Here is a 20,736-nt window from a genome sequence, read left to right as displayed (position 1 = left end):
ACCCCATGGCTCCTCTCGCTTTGCTTGATTCGTTGCTTGAGTCGTTGCTGCTGGCAATTTGATAAATTCGGGGGATGGGAATGCAATTAAACGTAGATTATAGGCTATGGAGCAGGATCCAGGACGACGTTCATCCTTAGGGTAACGTTTTGAGCTCTTTGTAGAGCTCGTTGAGAGGAACCCTTTCTTCTGGGAGCATCGAATAAAGCAGCACATAGAGCTTTGTACGCTGGATAGGTACAAATTGGCCTGTGAGCAGTCGCGTGATGACTTGCAGCGAGAGGTAGTGCATTCTAAGCCTCTGTCCAAGAATGTTATACTGCTGAAATATATGACTGTAGCCTAGAGGAACTGACTTGAGCTTCAGACAGCTTTTGTCATCTTTTTGGTATTCGAAGCGGATTCCGCCTGGGATTCTTTGTGAGTCCTTGATTCTCAGTAAAATAGCAAACAGTGGGAAATGATTCAGAAATGACAGTACACTCTCAAGACCAGCGCATAACAGCACTATAGATAGCCTGCTAAATGCGAAAAATAAATAAAATACCAACACTGTTGGTAACAGAAATATCAGCACTGTGAAAAACACAGTGCCCATGAGCAACTGATCTAGCTCGTAATTGCATGAATCAATCCTATTTCTCAATACGTTGTGCTTTTTACCTCTAAACAGGTGGAACAGAGAGTGGAGAACCACAAGCTGCCAGTGGTATATTCGTGCAGACGCCACGTAAAAAGCATATACATGAAGAGTCAGAAACGAGATAAAATCTGATACTAATGATATCGACAACGTAAATCCACCAAATCCAGCATATCCTATGACTGATATTACGATTCTGAAGTAAGGCCTGAAAATATTTAAAAACGTAGCCCAGAATTGTATCACCCAGAGAAACATCTCTCCGAAGAACGCTGCGAGTTCGTTGTTTAACTTCAGGCCACCGGGCCAATCCATGAGCCAAAGCATGATATCTCTAAACTGCACAGAGAGGATCTCGTCGATTCCATAGCATAGCCAGTCTACAATATAATCACGATTGTCTAGTATCACACTTCCAAGTGCAACGCCAAGAATAACATCGTTGATCACCAGCCATATCGTGTTATAAAATCGGATGTATTCGACGTTGAAGTCAGTATTACTATGCCAGCTCTGTGATCTTTTTCGGATAGTCAGGTACTGTATTGGCCAATAACAAAATTGTTGTAGCCGTAAGTCAATCTGCTGTGCTGTTGCAGAAATATCTTTGAGTGCCGGCGTAGGTGGTGACGAAGTTGATGCTGAGGTTGACGTAGAGGTCATTGATCCTGATGCTGATGAAGATGTTCGTTTAACAGTATCGGCATTGTCTTGTCTTCTATTGGGTATAGTACCTGGTCTCCACTCTATGATGGATAATATTCCTTCTGCGATGACTCGTCCGAGAAGAATAGCTCCAACCAAGATTCTACTCAAATAAGGAATAAAAGAGCACCACAGCAAATAAAGGGCATTCCAGAATCCATCATGGACCGTACGAGCTGATTCTATGACAGACTCGCTAACACTAAGCCTTCGTCTTCTGGACTTGAGTTTGGGGAATAACGTGGCCGCGTTATGTCTCATAATTTCTCCTACTTCATGCGAGCAATTGACTTGAGATATGCAATTTTTCAACACAATTCGCTGTTCACTCCCAGAGTCTTGTTCTCGTAATGTATGCTGTAAGGCTTTTTCCATAAGGATCTGTTTTTTTTCCAGTGATTCGATTAGATTTGCCTCGTATTCCTCACTTACCACTGTCAGTGTCGTCCTTTCTGCTAATGCCAAAGATATAGGATACAGTGACAGATATTGCATACGATGAGCCAGAGGCGGATCAAATACTATAACTTGAATTGAAGAACATGATTTTGCTTCATTTATATTCTTGACTTTTATCCTGCCTATTAATTCGTGCTGAGGATAGTTGATTTCATTGTCCAGTCTGGCATTTATCACTATGTTGCGATTGCGATTTAGCATCGAGGATCCATCCGAATTCACATTTAATGTACCAAGGATACTCATTCTACGTATTCCACATCTTTCATAGATTTGAGAACAGTTAAAGTTCGACTCTTTAAGCAGATCATCTCTAATCAACAGCGTTTCAACTATAGCTGGGTCTAGAAATGGTAGGGTGGTGACCACTACAATATCTGTATCTGAATTATTCCATCCTATGATAAGTGACGGTGGGTATTCCGTCTTTTTCTGAAGCTGAATCACATTCAGCGGCCAATATATTCTAATTGTCATTGGATGTTGACCAACATTCAATCAGGAATCTCGAGTTCGTCACGAAGTGCATGAAGGTAGCCGCGATAGCGATTTGCGACTGGGTAGTGAGTCGTGAAGCTCTTAAAACGCGAACCAAATGATGAACTGTATAACTAGTGAACTATATATATCTTTTTAAAAAAAAGCAGATATCTGTTCTATGATGTGTTACTTTGGAATATACATAGAAAATAGAAGTATTATCTCATCTTCTTGATTCGCACCCAGACTTCCTGTGAAGGTTGAGGTTCCGTCCAACATTCTACAGATCTTAAGTGTCTACCATATAACCATTACTTCAAGATAACGATCAACTCCGAAGTTCGAATCCCAGGGTTGTCAAAAGGGACTGAAAATTATTTCTATTGGTTTCTTACAATTATTATCAACACGCAATTACAGTATTATTTAAAAATCGCCAACGTTATAGCACATTACACCGATCACGGGAAACCTACTCGTCCCATTGAGCGGGTCCAAAGAAATCATAGTAAACAGCGTGATCACCATCCTTCTGAGAGGAGTGGATCCATCCACGGACATCCCTCATGAAATCTTTTGGTCCAATAACGTAAATATCGGCATTCTTCAAGTTGGGGGTTTCAAGAATGTTCAAGAACTCATTTTTGTCTAGTCTCTTTCCCTCACCAGACAGATATCGCTTATATTGAAAGTTGTCAGGGTTCTCTTTAGCAACGGAGCTGAAATATTCGTTAAATGGCACAGTATCTTGTTTGTGGTCACATTGTATGAGACCCACTTTCTGACCAGAGGCCAATGCATGTTTAGATAGAGAAATAGCTGGCGTGACACCAATACCAGCAGTCACCAGCAATACTGGCTTCGAGTGGTTTTTCAAGACAAATTCACCACACGGAGGGCTTACATCAACGGTATCACCAACCTTAATGTGTTCATGCCAGTTGTTAGAGATAGCGCCACCAGGGATCTTCTTAACACTAATACGATAACCTTCAGCGCCATCAGCCAACGGCTCAACATAATCGGAAATCGAATATTGTCGGCAGAACGTGTGCTCATCTAGGGCTGGTATATTGAAACTGAATCCCAAATATTGACCAGGCAAAGGAACAATGGTTTTCTTCCCATCTACTGGAACCAGTTTGAATGATGAAACGTTTTCTGTTTCATCGACCTTCTCGGATACCTTGAATTGACGATATCCTTCCCATCCACCAACTTTATCCCTATTAGCTTCGTAGACGCCTTTTTCAGCACCAATCAATAGTTCAGCTAACTGACCATACGCAGCAGCCCACGCATCTAAAAAGGCAGGAGTAGCTACATCAGGTCCAAATTTCACAGAAATGGCATCCAAAAGATACTTGCCAACAATTGGATAATGTTCAGCTTTTACATTCAAAGAACAGTGCTTTTGAACAATTCTTTCAACAACAGGAGAAAGAACACCCAAATTGTCAATGTTCTTGGCATATGCAACTACAGCACGAGTCAATGCTCTAGGCTGGTCCAAAGTACGCTGGTGAGTCTTGTTGAAAACATTCAACAGAGCTGGGTTCTCACTAATCATCTTGGCATAGAATTCGCTTAAGAAAGCATCTCCAGCCTGCTCCATAAGAGGAACTCCTGCTTTAATATGTTCAACCTGCTGTGAGGTAAGACCTTTCGACATTCTGGAAGAGTGAAAACGAGAAACACGTGTAGAGGAACGGAGAATAGCACGACTAAAACTGAGTTTTGTGCTCATGTTTGGCAAATATCCACCACGAAAGGTGGTTGTTTTTATATTCAATGAAGAAATCATTTGAGTTTGAATTAAAAGTAATCTGTCTGATGATGCCCATTATATTAGCAGTGTTTCTATTGGATGAGATCAATAATTAGCAGTATCAGGCCACCCGGCCCGCAATATGCTTACCCCTAGCCGTTATAGGATCTATGCCATTGGAAACATAAACATTGTGTGGGACACGGGAGATATCGGTCCCTTGTTTAAGGTTGGGTGAATATGTACAAGACAAATCCCGGCAATCGCCTTGTTTGAATGTCTTACAATCTGCTTATGTCACTATGATGGCCTGGTGTATCAGACAGACTTCTGCGTGTCAATGAATGCATGAACAAATTTGAAATTTCCTGTTTCATATACCTCAGTGGAAACAAAAGTTTAAAAAAAATAAATTGTATATGGGGTAACGGCTATAGTTTATTTACAGAAAAATTATTTGCGATGACGCAGTGATGCAGTTGAAAGTTGATCGGCAATGTAAATGAAAAGACTAAAATTTAATATCTATATCTTTGTTAATTCAACTAGCCTCGATTCCATAGATCCAGGGACTAGTGTGTAACGATAAAGCAGATAAACTAGAACTAACTTGGCACTTCCCAGTAGCTGAACGTGTTAGTATATTTAGGCAGTATTGGCTAGTTGTGAGCACAAGCCATCTGTATTGGTTTCATTTTTTTAAGTTTCCACGGATTTTAATCTGGGCGTAGGCACATGGAAAATCCTTTCACGGAATGCGATTGCCGTCTGGTCTTTTGAAGGTCACCAGACATCCACATTGAAAATCCCTGGGCACTTCACGGACTGCGGTTTCCGTCTGGTCTTTTAATGGCCGCCAAGTAAACCCGAACGAAATTAACTCGGTAGATGACATGCTATTCATAAATCACCTGGCGAAATTCTAATCCCACGTCCCGTAACGGCACTCGGGGGTCGATCTCCGGGGGCCAGCTTCACCCTATTTTTTCCGGACCCTGACAGAGATCTGGCATATTATGCGAGATCCCAAATAGATCTGTGACTTTTAAGTGCATGTTATTCATAATTACCTGGCTGCATACAGTTTGCATTGAAACGCGCCGGAGACGCGACCTTCAATTCAACCAAAAAGGGAAATGTAATTATTTCTTGCATACAGTGCGCGTGCCAGTGTTTTTTCGCGTTTTCGATTGTGCTGTAACTCTCTTCCTTATATTCAACTATCCTTGTTTCAAGCTTCACCACCACACAATCAATGGAGAACGAAACAAATTTGGACGCTACTCTTAGCGATAGAGTTCGTCAGTTTACTGAGTTTCTTGACAGTAATGATGGTGCTACGAATTATAAAGAGGAAATTAGACGGATGCTCCAGAGAGAGTCGACTCGTTTGGCAGTTTCTCTTGACGATTTGAGAGAATTCGATCGTTCTTTTTGGAAAGGAGTTCTGAATTATCCGTCTGACTATTTGCCAGCCGTTGATAAAGCTCTCCGCGAGACTGCTTTTGCTATCAGAGATCCAATACTACATCCAATTGATGATCAGACACAATTTTATGTGGCTTTCAAAGGTTCTTTTGGTGACCACTGGGTTAATCCCCGTACAATTCATGCGTCTCATCTTGGAAAGTTGGTTAGTTTGGAGGGTATTGTAACTCGATGTTCACTTGTTAGACCCAAGGTTGTTCGTTCAGTTCATTATTGCGAGACCACTGGCCGATTTCACGCTCGTGAATACCGTGACCAAACTACATCGTTCGATCCTTTGCCGACCTCTAGCGTTTATCCAACTGAAGATAGTGATGGCAATCCATTGATTACAGAGTTTGGATATAGTACATACAGAGATCATCAAACCATTTCAATTCAAGAAATGCCCGAAAAGGCACCTGCTGGTCAATTGCCTAGAAGTATTGATGTAGTAATGGACGATGATTTGGTCGACAGAGCTAAACCGGGTGATAGAGTTCAACTGGTTGGTGTTTACAGATCCCTTGGTGGCGGTGCTAATAACCAAAGTGCTACCTTTAGATCAGTGCTTTTGGCAAACAACGTTATCTTATTATCATCTAAAGCCAATGGTGCCACAGCTCAAACTCCAATCAATGACACCGACATCCGTAACATCAACAAGATTTCAAGAAAGAAAGATATTTTTGAATTGCTTTCTCAATCGTTGGCTCCTAGTATTTATGGACATGATTATATTAAAAAGGCTGTTCTTCTTATGTTACTAGGTGGTTCAGAAAAGAACCTTGAAAACGGTACACATATTAGAGGAGATATTAATATTCTAATGGTCGGTGATCCATCTACGGCCAAATCACAGATGCTCAGATTCGTCCTCAACACAGCTAATCTAGCAATAGCAACTACCGGTAGAGGTTCATCCGGTGTCGGTCTGACAGCCGCGGTTACGACCGATAAAGAGACAGGCGAAAGGCGTTTGGAAGCAGGTGCGATGGTCCTGGCTGATAGAGGTATTGTTTGTATTGATGAATTCGACAAAATGAGTGATGTGGATCGTGTTGCTATCCACGAAGTCATGGAACAGCAGACTGTTACTATAGCCAAAGCTGGTATTCATACATCTTTGAATGCTAGATGTAGTGTTATTGCTGCTGCAAACCCTATTTATGGTCAATATGATACTCACAAGGATCCACACAAAAACATTGCCCTACCTGATTCATTACTGTCACGTTTTGATTTACTCTTTGTGGTGACCGATGAAATCGATGATGCCCGTGACAGAGCTATATCTGAACATGTCTTGAGAATGCACAGATACTTGGCCCCTGGTTCAGAGGAGGGTGTTCCAATCAGAGACAATTCAGGACAAAACCTATCAGTCGGTGACCAAGCTGACGAACAAGCTGCTGTCTCTAGTGATACTGTCTATGAAAAGTTCAATCCTCTGATCCATGCCGGTCTCGCTGCTGCCAACAAAGGTACCAATAAGAAAAATCAAGTTCTTAGTATTGGCTTTATTCGTAAATATGTGCAGTATGCAAAGAACCGTATAAAGCCAGTTCTTACCAAGGGCGCTTCTGATTACATCGTAGCAACTTACTCTGGACTTCGAAATGATGACCTTACTATTAATCAACGTCGTACATCTCCTATCACGGCCAGAACGCTTGAAACACTCATTCGTCTTTCCACGGCACATGCAAAGGCTAGGTTATCAAATCTTGTTGAGGAAGATGATGCCAGGGTGGCAGAAGAGATCCTCAGATACGCCTTATTCAAAGAGGTTATAGAGGCAGGCAGACGTAAGAAACGTAGAACTACAGCTGACCTTGAAGGTGAGAGTGAAGAGTCGGATGTCGAGCTTGACGATGAAGAAGACGAGGTGGTATCTACCAGAAGACCTGGAAGACCACGGGGTTCCCGTGCTAATAATGCTGAAAACGATGATGACGATGTGGATTATGAAGACACTCTTCCAGACGATTCAGTCTCTCAAAGAATCACTACTGCACGACAAAAAGCACTGGCAGCACGACGACAGGGTGACAGCTCACAACCAGCCTCTTCTCAAGGTCCCTCTTTCACACAAGAATCATGGGGTTCAAGTACCGTCGAATCACAAGTAGCAGAAGGTTCAAGAACCAATGGTCTTGCCGAAACTGGTGAGGACTCTGTTCCACAAGGTGATATTTCACGATCCCGTTTAGATGAGTTTGGCAGGATCTTGGGACAATTGCTTACTGACACTGCACAATTTCCTAGTGACGAAGCCATCTCGATTCCAGTGCTAATTGATGCTGTTAACAAACGAATGCAGACCGAGGATGTTTTCAGTGATCGTGAAGCAAGAGCTGCTCTCAAGCAAATGAGTGTCGATAATAAACTGTTTGTGCACAACGAGTCTGATTCCATTTATATGATTTAGGTGTATTTATGTATTTTAATGAATTAATTTGATGAATTGGTTACGCAAGCATTGAATTGTGATCAGTTTTTTCACTAAGTTTGGTCACACAAACTTTCTTAGGATATTGCTAACTAGATACATGTTTTGCTCTTAGTATTTCAGTATTTCCATTTCAATTCTTTGGTATCAGACTCTCGATATTTCTTAACAGCTGAATTCGTCTAAGCAAAGAAAATTAAAATAAATAAAATTTGAAGAAGAAAATAAATATAATCGCAAAATTAAGGGGTTACCCGGAGTATAAATCAGGGTAATACTGAAAACAGAAGTCGCTTTGATAGTATGGCACTTAATATAGCTGGGATAAGCCCATCCCAAAAGGAACTAGTAGATATCAGAGGGTAGCAGCTCAGCGGCGAACAGTCGCGGAATCGTGGTTTCTAAACCCGGGGAACAGGTGACCACCCAGTTCCTGCTGGCAAGAAGCCCGTGACGTCCTCCAGTTCACGCCTTGATATTGGCATTTCCAGCTGGCAGTATGGATCCAGGATGAATATCCAGACTACTATCTCTGGCTGATCGTGCAGTGGATCTGGCATGATGTAGGTGGCTCGACATGTCATGCAGAGGATTTGGCATGGATGTAGATGAGTCGACATGGGCTTGCCCGACTAATATTTTATAGTGCAGAGGATCTCGCATGGATGTAGTTGACTCGACATGGGCTTCTCCGACTAATATCTCCAGATGGTCGAATTCAATCAGTATTTCCTTTGGTATTAGAGTCTCGAAATTTCTTAACAAATCGCTGAATTTCTCTGAGCAAGGAAAATTAAAATCAATTTAATTTTGAACACAATAAAATATTTCCCAAATATTAGATGTTACCCGGAATAAGTTAAAAGTTACCCGGCTCTAGGGGTTAAAAGACGGGAAAGCCGGGTAAAGATATTTTTAATATGGATATTGTGGTTTGTCAACTGATGGGGACCGAAGTGGGCTCGTGGATTATTATCGTTCTGGATGTGTATTTGTAGTTGATCTATTTAGACGTTTATAGCCTCGAGTTAGTAGGTGTTAACGGTCCTTGTAATATTCAGGCTGAAAATATTTTATTTGTGCACTGGCCTTCCATGTAATCTATTAACAGGAAGTGAAGATTACGATGTGTTTACGTAACCAGAATAAGAGAAATATTTGGAGCTCGTGTATATTTTACGTTTGGTCTGTTTTATATATTGGGTTCAGTCAGGGTTACATTATTGATTGGTTCATTGGTTCAGTTTGGGATGCAAGGGTGAAGTAGAGTTAGCATTGTAGGCTGTTCTTGCACCCAAACTGAGTTTCCACTATTTTGGCAGGTATGGGTTTCTCAAACAGAGCAAATATGTTATTTTTGTTTTCGGGTTAATAACGAAACTCGAACTACTTTTACGATAGAAAGGTCTCGATAGAGGCAAGTTCAACTTGTGCATGATGAGTTCTAGACAGGTGTGACTGAGATAAATGGCAAAGTTGGCGTGGGAGTAGCTTGTCAACGACGTTAACGGTACTTTTGGGGTTGAAGTAGAAGCAGGTTTTGCACTTACCAGAAAACGATTTTGATATTTGGCAGTAATATATACTGGTGATGGTAAAATAGTCCGAATGCACAGGGATACTTAACATTGTGCTCTCCAGTGGTTGTCATCCACTAAGAAGACACGCAGGATCTGTTCTGCCCCAAATGGCGCTGTCTTAACAGAAAATAGCTCTTCTGCGCTGTAATCAAATAACAATTTGCTAATCCTCACTAATACATCTCATCCGATTTGAAAAGTAGGAACGTATGTAGAGGTAGCAGAGAACAACCTTCGGAACAGCAGTTGTTTGCGACCGTATAAACATACTAGATGATGGATAGGCTTTTAAATCGAAGTGGCAGAGAACTTTCTAATTAGATTATAGCATACTGTGATAAAGAGATAAATTTAAAGACATGAAGTTGCTGAGGGTTAGAGCCAATATCAGAGGCTGTCAAACTTAAAGATACATGTTTAGTGGGTCTATGATAGAATGCACTATACTTTGTTCCTGTATGCCCTATCTGCCAGTATCCATGCTGAGATATTGGATATCTGAGTGTTATGGAGCTAGCTACAAGCCAATAAAATATGAATATTTCCATCGCTTTGTCATTAGTGGGTATGGTAATAGTAAACGAATTATAGTTTGATCAGACAATGCCGGTGAGTGTTGGATTGGCTAATGAGCGTGGGAAGCATCATTATAATCCATAATCTAATTATTTATCTCTAAAGTTGAAGCTTGAATGATATTTCATCAACTCAGGTTCATTTTAGGAATAGTTGCAGTAAAAACATTACTCCTCCAGAATTCCAGATATGTTATAGCGTGAGCCTACATCTGCTGGTACCAGAGCTTCTGGACAAGGGTTACACAATCATGGCAGTTTGGTCACGTGTATGATATTCAGTTCTGGGACGGGTAACTGCAGATTTGGTGAAATTCTCATCGAATTGAATTCCACGACCCCTTTTACATTTCTGTGACACAGTGTCTCTTTAACTAGGTACTACCTCGTCTCCCTTAAGGCTACCAGCATTTGCAGCCAATGTGCTTGGAAAGATTCCATCTGTGGTCTACACTACTGTAACTGTCGTCCCTGCCACTTGATGAGACTACATTTCTACAAACTGATGATTTCTTGCCCGACTTTTAGTAATATAAGAGAGGATTTCTTGTTCTCAATATTCAACTAGTCTAAAATCTGTTTTCTTCGCATTTTGAGCCTTTTATCAATATATTTTGCTTACTCTTAACAAAATACTTCCCCTTACCCTGGTAGATCGGTTGAGATTCTGAATCGGAAGTAGTCAGCAAACTGCCGCTTCAAAATTAGCTTACAGTTTAGCAGCCTAGTTCTTCTTGACGCTTTCACATCCTAAGCTGACTGATATTTATTCTCTGTGATGGCGACTTCTGAACCTATAAACGCAAATCCCACGGTACTGGATATCTCACAGCTGCCGACGAGGCGTAACACCGCATTCAAAGGGCCTGATAGTTTGGGATTTGAGAATGATGACCCAGCTTACTCATTGTCGCTATTTAGACCAGAGCTCCTAAAGATTCCTGACGAAAGATTTTCAGATACCTACTCTTATTCAGAAAACGATGACAGCAAGTCTATTACATCGGAATTCTCAGAACCTCGAGAGCCTATTGATTCCCAAGAAATATATGATCTTATTTCCACTATTTCGGACCCCGAGCATCCGTTGACATTAGGCCAGTTAGCAGTTGTCAACCTTCCGCACATAACAGTCTCAGATTCAGGAAATCCTTATGAAATGGCTGAGGTTAAGGTTGAGATTACTCCTACGATCACACACTGTAGTTTGGCAACTCTTATTGGGCTTGGGATTCGTGTTAGATTAGAACGATGTTTACCACCGAGATATAGGATCACCATCAACGTTCGCGAAGGAACCCACCAAAGCGAGGGCCAAGTAAATAAACAACTGAACGATAAAGAGAGAATTGCTGCTGCATGCGAGAACGACCAGCTGCTGTCGGTTATTTCAAATATGCTGTCGACTTGCCGCTAAGGAAGCATCATTATTTATTTGAATTAAAGTTATGTATAAAGTGTAGGTGGTAAATACTTTATAGTTGCAAAAGACTAATGACCATATAGCCTTCTATTAGACTGATCAGTCTTACTCTACCCCAAAATTGAGGAGTTATCACAAATAATGTGTTGAAATTCTGTTCCTACTTAGTCATCTACTTGCAGTAAAACTTTAATGGCCTTCTCTTCTGCTGCCCGACCAAAAACCTCATAGGCTCTCTCAATGTCGCTTAGATTAAACTTATGTGTCACTAGCAGATCTGGTTTGATCTTATTGCTTTGAACGCTTTTGAGAAGAGCTCGAGTGGTATTGGCAGAAACCAGCCCAGTGGAAATCTGGATATTCTTAATCCATAGATCTTGCAATTGAAGGTCTACCTTGCTACCGTGAACACCAACATTGGCTATACGCCCACCAGGAGCAATGATTTGCTGACAGGTATCAAAAGTCTGAGGAATTCCAACACACTCGATAGCAACATCTACTCCTGGCTTAGCCTGTTGATTAGCAGGTACGTCAGGACCATCAACTTCTGCCTTAATAGCAGAGATCGCATCCAAAAGAGCACTAGATGTATTAGTTGTCGAAGATGATTTTAATTTTGTTGGGTTGATGGTGTGGGTAGCACCCAATTCCTTGGAGGCCTCTAATCTCATGTCGTCTGTATCAATCATAATAATAATGGCAGGGGAAAAAAATTGTGTGGTCATCAATACTGATAGGCCAACTGGACCCGCTCCAATAATCGCAACAGTGTCGCCGGGCTGTACATTGGCTGCTAATACACCAACTTCATAACCGGTTGGCAAAGCGTCACTGAGACATAGAACTGACTCGTCTTTCAACTTTTTTGGAATGCTATACAAAGAATTGTCTGCAAACGGGATGCGTACATACTCTGCCTGAGTACCATCAATTAAATGTCCCAAAATCCAACCACCATCCAAACAATGTGATTGCAGGTTTCTCGAGCAATAAACACATGATCCACAAGACGTGATACAAGACATAAGCACACGATCACCTTTTTTGAACGATGCTACCGATTCACCCACTGAGTCAATAATGCCAATTCCTTCATGTCCTAGAATCCGACCCTTACTGACTTCTGGTACATCTCCCTTTAGAATGTGCAAATCAGTACCGCAAATTGTAGTAGCAGTTACTTTGACAATAGCATCAGTAGGTTTTAATATTTTGGGCTTTGGAACATCAGTCCATTTCTTTGAATGTGGTCCGTTATATACGAGAGCCTTCATAGATGCCATATTGCGTTTGAATTTGATATGTGAAGTACAAGGATAGGAAAATGAGAGAGTCAGGAAAACTCGAGGCTTTAAAGCAAAAGATCTGGTTCGCAATAATAGCATCTTAACAAAGAAGTCCGAAAAATGTGGGGTATTGTGGGGTTGAAATTTAGATCTTGACAATTGATCATTTTCCTGTCTGCGAAGAGCGGATATTTATTTCCGAAATCGCTCTAGGTCCACGATAAGTACAGGGTTCTAGATCACCTCACCTTTAGCTTTGCATTGAATAATTGGGGAAGTTAAACCGTAATCTCAATGTCCAAAAGTGGGATGACGTTGACATATACAGTCTCCCCACATTGGGAAAATAAAGAAAGCACTAGAGGAGGTTATCTTTAGCGAGACACTAAGGAGTTTTGGGATAGTTAAGTTAAGTAACCTGGGCCTAGACAAACTGTTCTGTATATCACTTATCGTGCTGTTAGCCAGGAAGATACCCCTTTTATTGTGCCATAATTTGAAGCAGGTCAGGTGGCCTGTTTCCTGCAGTTTGTTGAATGGAAATGCATGCGAGCCCTGATCTGCATTCCAGGGTCCACCAAATGTTGTTCTATTGTAACGCTATTTTTTCCGTCCTATTAAACCTAGATCAGATATTGTATTCAATCGAGATATTACTAGCACCTATTCTGCCCTGGAGGTTGGGCCTTACCAACGCTGCAGTCGTGTCGTTCTCAAGGTGCTCTTCGTGATTTCAAAAATCTTACGGGTCAGTTGCCAAACAGAAAAGTTCATACATCACGTGATAAATATATGCCCGATCACAGCCATATTACTCTAACCAGCTTGTGAAAGTGATGGCAGACCATGTAAAGCTATGTCGATTCGAGCATACGGGAAACACCGTAAGCAGTCGATACTTGCTGAAGCTGAAAGGAGGAGGCAATTTGGTTTGCTAGGAGATAGAAGCAGCAATAGTACGACTAGTAGTCCCATAGCTGATTCGGAATTCCCGGCCAGCCATGATCTTCAAGCCGGAGAGGAGCTCTCGTTCAGTCCTCTTTCGAGGATTTCGGGACGACCCACGCTTAAAAGAACAAGTTCTAGTCCAGTCTCAGAAATAGATCCTTCAACAGTACGAGCGCATGTGGAAGCGCGCTCCACATCTCCAAAGAAAGCAGTACCAATACCACCTGGCCGACTCAAGGATAACGTGAGCGCAGTTGACGTTTCTTCGTCAACATTAGCTCTTGGTCCACCTATAGATATAGATTCCAAGGTACAAGGGTCCATACTTAAAACATCCAATCCATCAAGAGCCTCGTCACTTTCAAAGCAGGAACACGATGCTTGGGGTTTTTTTGAGCATGCCGTCAGCCTGAGTCCTAAGCGTGCTAAGAAGATATTGGCTCTGGATGTTAGCTTGGGTGATGGTATTGACACCAGTGTTGAACCAGTGGCAACGCATAATTCGCAGTTGAGTTCACAGCATCATGATATTGATAGTTTAAACGCGTCTAGTGAGACGCTATCTGAGAAGGAGAGCACAGTTGGTTTGACCCGGGTTGCATCACTTGCAAGTACAGCATCTGGTGGAATACGAAAGTCGAGCTCCGGAACTTTAACAAATTCATGGCGTACCGATTCTCGCGATAGCGTTCTGAGCAGCTCAAGCTCGACTACAAGTGCTATTCCTGGATCGCCGGTTGGCAGAAATGCAAAACGTATATCATCAGCTCAAGTCGTGGCTTCCAAGACATATGGCTCTATGACTCGGCGATATATCCCCATGGATAGTTTGGATGATGAAGATAAGATGGATGAAAATGTTTCCTCCAACAACTGGGACCTTGATACCGATTTTAACATTATTTCTGATACAGTTGGGATTAATGACCATTCATTAACAGGTTCTCGGAATCGCAGATTGAATTTTGGAATTGGAAACTTGTTAGCTCATCGTCGCCATCATGTCGATGAAGATGAAAAGGGCGAAGAGGAAGATGAGGAAGACGCTGTTGATCTGAAGAACTTCGATGAGTTGCGCGCCCATGGAACCAATACGCAGTTTATAAATGACATCCAATTTATCATGGAGAGTATACAACAAGGGTCTAGTACTGATAATGTATCGTTACAACGATCAAGCCTGTTACAACTGGCAACAAAGTGTCTAAATAGAGAATTTGTCATTGGATTCAAATCAACCAATTTTCCTGGCATGCTCGTTTCGGCTATGAAAGAGAGTGTAAAAGATGATTATTCAACATTCTTATTTGCTGCAATGCTGTGTCGATTATTAGAGGAAGGGGGTGTAGGAGTTGGTTCGTTGGTCGCCAACAATAGATGGATTATAGACATGTTGGTATCGATGTTAAAAGATCAGGAAGATATTCTAACGAAGCATTTACAAGATAGCGAAAACTTGGCTGGAGGCCAGGACAGAGATAACAAGACTAAAAAACTGAAAAGATCCTTCACAAAAAAGAAGAAAACATCGCCTTTTCAAACCATGCTTGGTAAATTTGTAATACAAATGGACACGCAAACGACTATAACCTCGAGGTCGTTGGTCGCCTTGTCAGCACTTATTTCTCTGGAGAAACTAGGACCTAGAGTGGCTCAGATAGTTCTCGATGGACTAGAAGGTCATGTAGAAGAGTTTTTAGTAATTGCCCAACAGCTAATGGATAGGCTCTTTTTTGAAAGTTCGGATGAAAAGCAGCGAACTGTAGGACAAATGCCTCCGACAACTTTGTTAGACGGTCAAGTTGAAAACAATGGAGAAGACGTTACCACGTATCATCTTCAATTGTTGTATATGGTTATGGTTCAATTGGAATTTCTTGCTGATGGAGATGAGACTGGCAGTGTATTGAAAAATGTCAATCAGGATAAAAAGAGGGTGCCTCCAATTGTACATGCTCTGATCCTGTGTGAACGATTCATCAAAGGTGAACAAGGGACTGTGAGCAAAATGAAAGAATTTGCCACTACCACTCTTCGAATATTGATTTCATTGACGTCCAATATTTTGCCGGCTAGTAATGCAGATATTAAACTTGTATATGATAGCGGTCTCGCTGTTGCATTGGCAAATTTTATTAGCAATCGTAAACTACCTGTCAACAAGTCGAGATTCAATTTAGGTCCCGATGATGATATGTTCCTATATGCGTCTGGGCTGCTTGTTAATCTGATTGATAGTGAGTCCAGTCAGGATATATGTCGAGTATTATTAAAGGACAAGCCCTCTTTGTCCCAACTAATATCAGGCATTCTCACTGATACAGATTGGAGCTCGGCGAACAAGACAAAAACCCATATACAGGGATTTGAGTACCTTACACTGGGGCTGTTGGCCACAAATAAATCAACTGTGAACCAACAGTCACAATACTTTTCTCGCCATGATATAACTGTGATCAGAGAAGGACTCGTTGAGTTCGAGCGCGACCTGAGTGACACTGTAGGACGAGAGCTGAAGAACCAAATATCCAATGTGTTGAGCCAACTTTAATGGCCTTAGTACATGCTAACTATCCGACCTGTAATTATACATTATTTATTTATTACTTAGAAAAATGCCCTTTTTATCTGGCGACTGAGGACTCAGCCTTGAGACCCAGTACTCCCCCTGTGTCACAGATTTCACCTTGCTTATCACGCCAAACATCACTGCCATCTCGTGTGAAGCAGGAGCAACCACGCTAGATAAAACCCCCCAAGTTACCAGAGGCAAAGAAAAAACAAAGATAAGCAATCATATTGCGGCTAGAATCTAAGATGCAATGCGTTCTATAAACCACTGTCCCTGATCATCCTTTTTGTATACAAACCGGTCATGAATTCGATTTGGCCTGCCCTGAAAGAACTCGAACTCGACAGGCTTGATCCTTAATCCACCCCAGAATGGTGGGCATGGAATCTGGTCTACCCCCTCAAATCGCTTCTCCTGTTCGGCCACCAAGGTATCTAGCTCATGACGGTGGATTGGCCTGGATTGAGGGCTTGCCCAAGCTCCAATACGGGACTTACGAGGTCGAGTATCAAAATATATTTGCGATTCTTCTGTCGAGAGAAGCTCGGTGGTGCCTTCAACCCTGACCTGGCGTTCGAGCTCTTTCCAGAAAAAAGTCAAAGACGCATGTGGATTAGTTTCGATGTCAGCAGCCTTCTTCGAGCTCTTCCAATTCGAGTAGATAACAAAGTTTCCATTCTTATCCAGCTCTTTTAAAAGTACAATTCTTGACGATACACGACCTGATGGTAGACTAGCAGTGGAGAAGTTAACCGCCTCAGGCAGCTGGATGTGTGCATTTTTAGCGTCCGAAAACCACAGATGAAACTGCTCTGCAGGATTCGGGTGCAATTCTTCTCTGTCAAGAGACAGGATGCCGTATTGTTCGGTATCAGGAGCGACTGTTCTTGTTAGTAAAAATATTGGGTCTACTATAGTTCCGTGCTTTCTCGGTATGGTCGAGCCCGAGCTCCAATCGATAAGCCCTCATATTCAATTCTATCAGTAACTTACAAATAATTGTTTCTTCTTTCTTTGGTTCCATGCTTATTGCCCTATAATAATGATACCAAGTGTCTGTGTGAAATTTCAAAAGATGGATCTGGCGCACCTATATAATGTTAGACAATGTCACACAAGGCTGGTCACGGTTATCGTTGCTGAATCTGGCGGATATGCAGGGTCATCTTACCGGCAGCTGATGTAACGGAATATCCCGGTACCAAAGGTCTGAAATGTCAATCTTTCAATAAAGAAATCGTTACCGTTTTATTATATCTCAACTCCATATCTCATCAGTTTATGGCATATGTGACCGCAAGAATGTATTAAGACTTCTGTCAGACAACTAGTTACATCGCATTTCCAACAATTGATCGATTATAATAAATTTTTAATGTAGTTATTTACCGGAGATTATAATATAATCTCTATTCAAAATTTTTTTGCTCTACTAACATGAGAAACAGTGAGAGTTTCGTCCGTGCCTTGAATTTGCCAGATGTAATAATCCTAGAATTTACCTGTTTTTAATCCTGATAGAACCCTGCTTCGGCTCTAAGACCCTGCCTAAACTGTTACAAGCGCGACGGCGGCACGTGATTGGATATAGGCAAGTATCAACAGAGCCACGAAGCCAATGTTCAGTTTCACTGAAGAGTCTGACAAGCTAATAGAATGTCAGCCATTGACACTTCCCAGACATGGGAGAATATATTTTCCACTCAACGAGTGTCGGAAATTCAACATTTGAGTCGGCAACTGAGAGCTGATGCCGAAGCTAAGAAGCAGAGTCTGCGTGACCTGGTCGGAGGGAGATATCGTGATTTGCTTCAAACCGCCGATACCATTATGGCAATGAATGAGCTTGTGAGCGTTGAAAATACTACCTTGAGTCAATTGTATGATATTAATCATTATTCAAGATGGAACAAAGATGATGTTAATGTAGTCCGGTTTTTGGGACCTCTGGATGCTTCAGACCGACGTGATAGGCTAGTCAAGACCTCCAGTAGAAGACTATATAATGGGCTGATTCAATTAATAAAACGCCAATTACGTGGTTTTCGAGGAGACTCCACAAGAAATATTCTTCTAATATCCAGGAGCATATTTCTCGCTCGTTTAGTGAGTCAAGAGTTATGCGGCCTTGGCGAAGAATGCTCTACGGATAATGTTAATAGTCAGGAGTTGAAAATTTTGAGCACAAAGTGTCTAGAAATGATTGAAAATGAGCTATTGGGCACTGCTGGTGGCGTTTCATTTCCTGCTAATATAGAACCAAGATCGGGAACAGTTTCTCCAGACTTATTTGTGGCATTCATGATAGCATCAGAATTACCTCCTGATGAGCTTTTAAAAGGTTTCTTGGAGTCCCGTGAAGAGCTTGTCTCACAATTACTGGATGAAAACGACAGTAGTTGCCTTTTCAAGTCGTTGTTTCTCATTAGCTCGACCCTGTCAGTCAGTAATCACATTTTTGCGCAGAATCAGCTTCATAGGCTAGCTGCGCAGCAAGCAAGCGTTTATACTATTTTGGATTCTCCTGAGTTTGAAGATGAAGCGACGAGAATTAGTGAAGAGCTTGGATTTGAAAAGGTCAGGAGTTGGCTACCAAAGTCTATTAGGGAGTCTCCTTGTTTGCCCAAGAAGTGCATTGCTGGAATTCAAGGCAATGGTAGAGCCAACGATGAATCCCGCCAAGCATTCAAAAAGATTCAGACCAAATTTATATTTGACGTTGTTGATATCCTTTCCACGAAGCTGGGCGATATAATGGCGCGAATCACTGATCTCGGAGTCCTGGTAAAAATATACAGCGAAATACTTGAGTTGCTTCTTCGTGACAGTAGCATTTTTCTTAGCGAGTGGATTGATTGCACCGGGGGGAAAGGGGAATCGATTGTGGATTGGTTTAATGGCAAGTTTCAAAAGGAATGGGCGAGCAGATTTGTAGCCATCCTGAGCGAGCAGGTCGTGGGGTCAGGAAAGTCCGTCAAACAAACTGCTCACAACACATATAACAGCATATTGGGTAACCAATTACAATCAGAATTCAGTAGTGACAATTCAAAAGACGACCTTTTGATCAGCTCAATTACTGGACTTCCACTTGAAGAACGGTTGCTAAACGATATATTCAAACACTTGAATGATTTTAGCAAAGGATATTATGGCGATATTGGGCTATTTTCTCGAGATTGCGTTGAGTGGAGTGAAACTTTCGATAAACTTGGAGTCCAAGTGGACGAGTTCTCAAGATTAAAAGTTCACTTTTCGTCTTCATCTTTAGCTATATACGACCACGACGAAATCAGCAGCGCTTGGAGAAGCCAAGGAGAAGATAACATCATCCAGTGTGTGAGTAAATTTAAGAGCATTATTTTGAGCGATACAGTGAAAGCATATAATTCAATTGTGGACTACCTTGAGCAGTTATCTAGTTCTGAGAAAACCAACTGTAGAAGCTTGAGTTTTGTCATCAAATGCATTTCTGTTTTGTATGAAACGATAGGTGTCAAGGCCTGTGAAACCAAGGGGGAAGGTCAACAGACTCAACACGACGTGGAACCAATCCTTATTAAGACTTATGAACGTCTTTCAAAGGAGCTTGTTGACATGCTGCTAATAAGAGACAACCTCGGCTATGGAAGGCTGGATGAAGCTTTCGACGTTTGGGAGGATGCTGATGGTGTGTTGATTCCGAAATCTCCGTCAACGATGTTGCTTTCTTCTCTATCGAGAATAGCTATATCTGTTGGAGAGACGGTCGGTAATGATGGTATTGTGTGGAAACATGAGATCGGCTCAGGATTAATCCGGAAAGCTGTCTATGAAGCTCTTGCAAATGAGGTAGAGAGAATTGAGCTCACGTATAAAGATGCTTTAAAGATTGAACCATCCGGGAGCGGGAGCGGGAGCGGGGGCGTAGAGGAAAAAGCCGAAAGTGAATCCATAGATGACAACAATAGGAAAGACCGCGAGGACGTGGGTGTCCATAAAGAAAATACAGACGAAAAGCATGAGGTAGAGAGTCACAGTCAGGACAGTGTGGTTAAAAGTAGTGATGAACTCAAAGAAACTATAAACGGTAGTGGTTCATCATCATCTGCGACGATTACTTCAGCTCAAGCCCTGGTCCAGTTGTACGCGGATCATACGTTTATCGAGCTTCTTTTCGGAACCAGTCACAGGAGCTCCATACAATCACCAGAGTTACCGTTGTCAGGTGTATCCGCAGCAGATATTGACTCTGCAATGAAAGATATGGTTAGCCGAACAGCGCTAATGTTTAGTCCCTTGATATAGGTTAACGATTTTTAATGTTTAGCACTGCACAAAAGCTTCATCATCTAATTCTCGCGTTCTTCGAGACACACGCCTATGTTATTAGCAA

At 41.8% G+C, this 20,736-nt stretch overlaps 6 protein-coding genes across 6 annotated transcripts; 3 read left to right on the top strand and 3 right to left on the bottom strand.

The window, feature by feature from the left end:
- Positions 1–136: 136 nt before the first annotated feature.
- Positions 137–2,284, bottom strand: GPI1 (Gpi1p; the record flags this gene model as incomplete). Its single annotated transcript, XM_018882248.1, has 1 exon — positions 137–2,284. The coding sequence occupies one exon, from the start codon at positions 2,282–2,284 to the stop codon at positions 137–139; it is 2,148 nt and encodes a 715-aa protein (XP_018736644.1).
- Positions 2,285–2,759: 475 nt separating this feature from the next.
- YHB1 (Yhb1p) lies at positions 2,760–3,959 on the bottom strand (the record flags this gene model as incomplete). Its single annotated transcript, XM_018882247.1, has 1 exon — positions 2,760–3,959. The coding sequence occupies one exon, from the start codon at positions 3,957–3,959 to the stop codon at positions 2,760–2,762; it is 1,200 nt and encodes a 399-aa protein (XP_018736643.1).
- A 1,351-nt stretch (positions 3,960–5,310) lies between these two features.
- MCM3 (MCM DNA helicase complex subunit MCM3) lies at positions 5,311–7,953 on the top strand (the record flags this gene model as incomplete). Its single annotated transcript, XM_018882246.1, has 1 exon — positions 5,311–7,953. The coding sequence occupies one exon, from the start codon at positions 5,311–5,313 to the stop codon at positions 7,951–7,953; it is 2,643 nt and encodes an 880-aa protein (XP_018736642.1).
- Positions 7,954–10,907: 2,954 nt separating this feature from the next.
- Positions 10,908–11,546, top strand: CIA2 (Cia2p; the record flags this gene model as incomplete). The annotated part of the gene is made up of 1 exon (XM_018882245.1): positions 10,908–11,546. One exon carries the CDS (start codon positions 10,908–10,910, stop codon positions 11,544–11,546), a length of 639 nt encoding a protein of 212 aa, XP_018736641.1.
- A 170-nt stretch (positions 11,547–11,716) lies between these two features.
- On the bottom strand, positions 11,717–12,838 carry SFA1 (bifunctional alcohol dehydrogenase/S-(hydroxymethyl)glutathione dehydrogenase; the record flags this gene model as incomplete). The annotated part of the gene is made up of 1 exon (XM_018882244.1): positions 11,717–12,838. The coding sequence occupies one exon, from the start codon at positions 12,836–12,838 to the stop codon at positions 11,717–11,719; it is 1,122 nt and encodes a 373-aa protein (XP_018736640.1).
- A 5,179-nt stretch (positions 12,839–18,017) lies between these two features.
- AWJ20_5121 (uncharacterized protein) lies at positions 18,018–20,648 on the top strand (the record flags this gene model as incomplete). Its single annotated transcript, XM_018882243.1, has 1 exon — positions 18,018–20,648. The coding sequence occupies one exon, from the start codon at positions 18,018–18,020 to the stop codon at positions 20,646–20,648; it is 2,631 nt and encodes an 876-aa protein (XP_018736639.1).
- Between the last annotated feature and the right edge of the window lie 88 nt (positions 20,649–20,736).

The sequence above is a fragment of the Sugiyamaella lignohabitans genome, chromosome D (genome assembly GCF_001640025.1).
Source record: "Sugiyamaella lignohabitans strain CBS 10342 chromosome D, complete sequence".
NCBI lineage: Eukaryota > Fungi > Ascomycota > Dipodascomycetes > Dipodascales > Trichomonascaceae > Sugiyamaella > Sugiyamaella lignohabitans.
The sequence above is the reverse complement of the archived record's forward strand: the minus strand, read 5'-3'. Positions and strand labels throughout refer to the sequence as shown.